The following is a 3,699-nucleotide window of genomic DNA, read 5'->3' on the forward strand; positions in this document are numbered from 1 at the left end:
CTCTTCCGATCTACAATACAAACCCTTCCTGAATTGAGAAAAAGAAACACACACACATACTTTCACAATCCTATCGATTATCAATGCAACTCTATCAATAGTTCAGTCCCAAATTCAAAAGCAACACGGGCTAGGAAGGATATAAGGCATTTTTGATAGTAAATCAAGAAAAATTAAGAAGGCAATCCTAAATATGTATAACTCTATCAATACCTCAGACCTCAGACCCAAATTCAAAAGCAACACGAACTAAAAACACACACTCGTGAACTCTCGGATTTCACCAAGCCTATACACAAGCAAGAAGCAGTAGACAACGAGATCACTCACAAAGAAGCTTGAATCTGCAACATACCATTAAAGCACAAAGTAAAATTGTACTTTTTCTTCATAAACCATTGATAATAACGATTAAATCATAAGAAAAAGCTACAATTTTTGTGTGTGTTCTTAACTATGAAATTCTAAAATTTTTAGATTAACAAGAGAACTATAACAAAACGAAGAACAACACACACCATTCAGCTTTGAAGCAATATCAAATCGGAACAAATTATCAACAAAAAGAACTCGGAACATCAAATATTCAAACAACAAATCGAAATCCCCAAATAGGAAACCTTAAGAAGAGGAATCATACCTTGGAGAGTCGAATCTTCGTGAGATGATCACCGGAAATGATCAAACGAAATCGGAGAGCGTCGCCGCCGTCGCGTCGCGTCGAAGAGATCGAGAAGAAGAATCGCCGTCGCGTCGCGTGAGAGAGATGCCGTTCTGATTTTTTTTTTTTCTGTTTGTTTAATTAATTTTAAAACAAGGGTATTAGAGACATTTTGCCAATTAATGAATGTCATTTTTGTGACTTTCTCCTTCTGATGCTATTTTGGTGACAAAAACTTCAAAAATGCTTTTATTAAAATTTCTGAAAAATAGTCTAAATTAAAAAGATCACGCATGAAATAAACAACTACTTCTATTTAAATGGAATAAAAGAGTGACAGAAGAAAAGAAAAGAAGGAATGAGAACCGAAATTAATCTAAACCATATTTTCCCGGTACACCTTTCCGGGTTACCCAATAGAACAAATGGCAAAACTAAAAAGTTTCCAATGACGACGTGTCGATAACTAAAAAGGATCAAAGTTCCATCCTTTCAGAGTTTATCAGCTTCGCGCAGAGATTACAAATATTCTTCAAACCCTAATCGAGTTGTCTTCTTCTATTTCGACAATCTAAATTGGAGAACGAGAAACCGTAATCTTAGGTATGATCTCTCTAATTTTCGTAATTTCTGGGGCTTTCGATGGATGATTCGATCTCGCGAGATTGCTAATCGAATATCAGATTTCAACTGGTGTTGATTGGTTTCAGGAATTCGATTCTCAATCGCCATGGCTGATATCTCTTTCAAGTCGGAACACCCGCTGGGTAAGTTGTTTGTAATGTGTTCATCTTACCTTTCTTCATGTGGGTTTTGTTAGTGATCGATCACTAGAAAGTATGTATCTTTGTTACTTTCTTGAAAGGATAAGATTTCCATTTGGCTTGTAAGATCGTTGATAGAGAGACTTGATTAAGATTTGATCAATCACTAATGTATTATAATGTGTTATGTTCTGTCATAATCAATCCTTTTGGGGTTTTGTTATGTCAGAGAGGAGACAGATTGAAGCTTCTCGCATCAGGGACAAGTATCCAGACAGAGTTCCAGTAAATACCTTTTTTTTTATACATTGCTTTGATGTGTATATTCTTCTTCTATGTAGCTTTCTTCTTTAACAGATGAAGTGTATGTTGCAGGTGATTGTAGAGAAAGCTGAGAGAAGTGATGTTCCCAATATCGACAAGAAAAAGTCAGTAGTATACTTTTGCTTGAGGTTGATCTCAATACAAGACTTAAAGAGTCTTGTTATCAGAGAGGGTAACAAAATAGATGACAAAGAGGTCTTGTTGATCTGTGACTTTTTGGGTTTGTGTGATTCAGGTTCCTTGTACCGGCTGATCTAACCGTGGGGCAATTTTTGTATGTTGTCCGTAAAAGAATCAAGCTGAGTGCAGAAAAGGCAATCTTTGTCTTTGTCAAGAACACATTGCCTCAAACTGGTAATTAGTTTTGTTCTCATGAAACTCTGGTGCTAATTTGCGCAAATAATTCTCAGCAAACTGGAAACAGCAATGAATGCTTTTCTTGATGTTTTTATTTGTAGCTGCAATGATGTCTGCAGTCTCTGATGAGAACAAAGACGAAGATGGGTTTCTCTACATGACTTATAGTGGAGAGAACACTTTTGGTTTGGTTTAAAATCTGTCTACTTTTGAAGTGTTTTCATGTACATATATGCTATGCTCTTTGAATATGGAGAATTTTTTTATGTTGCTTTGGACTGATTATATGTAAATTTTGCTTTGGATTTTTTTCTTCTTTTTCTAAGTATTGGTTTTTACACCTTTACTATAAAAAATGTTATTCATAACAAATACAATGATAGATTAAGATCTTGAGAGAAAAAAGGGGTCTTCTTTTCATTTTTTTAAGAATAAATGTCCCGATTTGACCTTGCCGGAATTCTTGCCGCACTTTTGATGTTCTCTTCCTCCAGCATTTCTTTGATCTCTCCGGTTCTTCTTTGATGCCCAATTTGGTGCCTCACTTGTCATAGTCCAAAATCTTAGTGCAGCATAATATCAAAATCCTGGATGAAAAAAAGTAAAATATTAAACATCTTTCTTTTTATTTTGAACAACGTAATATTAAACATCTAGAGACATATTACTTGTTTATTTGGGTATAGACCAAAGATGAATTATACTTCTAAGTTCTAAATTAAAGAAATTAGAGGAGAAGAATGTATGTACCTCTAATGTGTTGAGAGTTTATTGGAGAAGAAAGACGATTTTGATATTAGCAAAATGAGTAGGGAAAATGGAGACTATAAAAACTAAGGTTGTTCTTTAATTTTATTTCTTCTTACAAAATATATTGTAAATTATTATTCTTTAGGTTGTCCTTTTGGTGTTGCCAAAGGTTCAAACTTCAAATCTTTGGATTTATTAGTTTGTTAAATATTGTATTTTTGGGATTTGTCATTGGATGCACTTAACTTCCTCAAAGTTTGTTCGTTTCCGACTTGCAAAGCAAACGTTGTTTTGGAATATCTAGGTATAAAGCATAAGATGTAAGGTCGTGATTTAAGACATCTAAACATTTCCCATTCCATGTGACATTTCATCTTGTGTTGCAATTTTTTATGTATAAGAAAAAAAAAAAAAGACTTTCTTTCGACATAAATCCTATGAAAAATGTAAGTGTCACGAATCTACTAAAGCATGTCCCACGCAATTACCTTCACCTCCAAGTGTCCAAGACCCTCTAATAATGTACTAAGTATTTCAGTTTATCATACCAAGAATAACATTTTGCGTCTTATGTAACCTAAAGCGGAACATTCATTATTGCTGTATCAAAAGTCATTAGTTCGAACTTTAGTACAGAATACCAAGGAATATATATGTTGTTTTGGTACATAGAAAAGTTAATTCAACGTCTGGTAACCTATGTTGGCCCATAAATAAAAGCATGAATTCATAGCTGTTTCTCTACGTTTCTTCTTTTTTACTTTAGTCTTGCATTCATATAAAGCATTTATTATTAAAGTCTTTCAGACCATGACCAAAAAAAAAAGGGGGGGGGGGGAAAAA

General features: G+C 34.0%; 1 protein-coding gene and 1 long non-coding RNA gene across 5 annotated transcripts; one reads left to right on the forward strand and one right to left on the reverse strand.

Moving 5' to 3' along the window:
* The first annotated feature begins 1,070 nt into the window (after nt 1-1,070).
* LOC106339658 (autophagy-related protein 8c) lies at nt 1,071-2,423 on the forward strand. Of its 4 annotated transcripts, none has more exons than XM_013778507.1 (6): nt 1,071-1,264; nt 1,372-1,428; nt 1,655-1,710; nt 1,801-1,877; nt 1,985-2,103; nt 2,208-2,391. In XM_013778507.1, exons 2-6 carry the CDS (start codon nt 1,392-1,394, stop codon nt 2,300-2,302), a joined length of 384 nt encoding a protein of 127 aa, XP_013633961.1. In that variant the 5' UTR covers nt 1,071-1,264; nt 1,372-1,391; the 3' UTR covers nt 2,303-2,391. The 4 variants fall into 4 exon arrangements, with proteins under 4 accessions (XP_013633961.1, XP_013633963.1, XP_013633960.1 ...); XM_013778509.1 differs by having other exon boundaries at nt 1,072-1,264; nt 1,801-1,853; XM_013778506.1 differs by having other exon boundaries at nt 1,083-1,264; nt 1,345-1,428; nt 2,208-2,423.
* On the reverse strand, nt 2,314-2,944 carry LOC106339659. Its single transcript, XR_001269192.1, has 2 exons — nt 2,857-2,944; nt 2,314-2,693 (listed from the first exon to the last, which is right to left on the reverse strand). It is a non-coding gene; the product is annotated as an uncharacterized LOC106339659 (long non-coding RNA).
* Nucleotides 2,945-3,699: the final 755 nt, after the last annotated feature.

The sequence above is a fragment of the Brassica oleracea genome, chromosome C4, assembly GCF_000695525.1.
Source record: "Brassica oleracea var. oleracea cultivar TO1000 chromosome C4, BOL, whole genome shotgun sequence".
In the NCBI taxonomy this organism is placed as follows: Eukaryota; Viridiplantae; Streptophyta; class Magnoliopsida; order Brassicales; family Brassicaceae; genus Brassica; species Brassica oleracea.

Coding starts and splice junctions, on each gene's coding strand:
- LOC106339658 (XM_013778507.1), top strand. CDS start 1,392: ATGGCTGATATCTCTTTCAAGTCGGAACACCCGCTGG. Junction 1,711..1,800: donor AGTATCCAGACAGAGTTCCA/GTAAATACCTTT, acceptor TGTATGTTGCAG/GTGATTGTAGAGAAAGCTGA. Junction 1,878..1,984: donor GTAGTATACTTTTGCTTGAG/GTTGATCTCAAT, acceptor TGTGTGATTCAG/GTTCCTTGTACCGGCTGATC.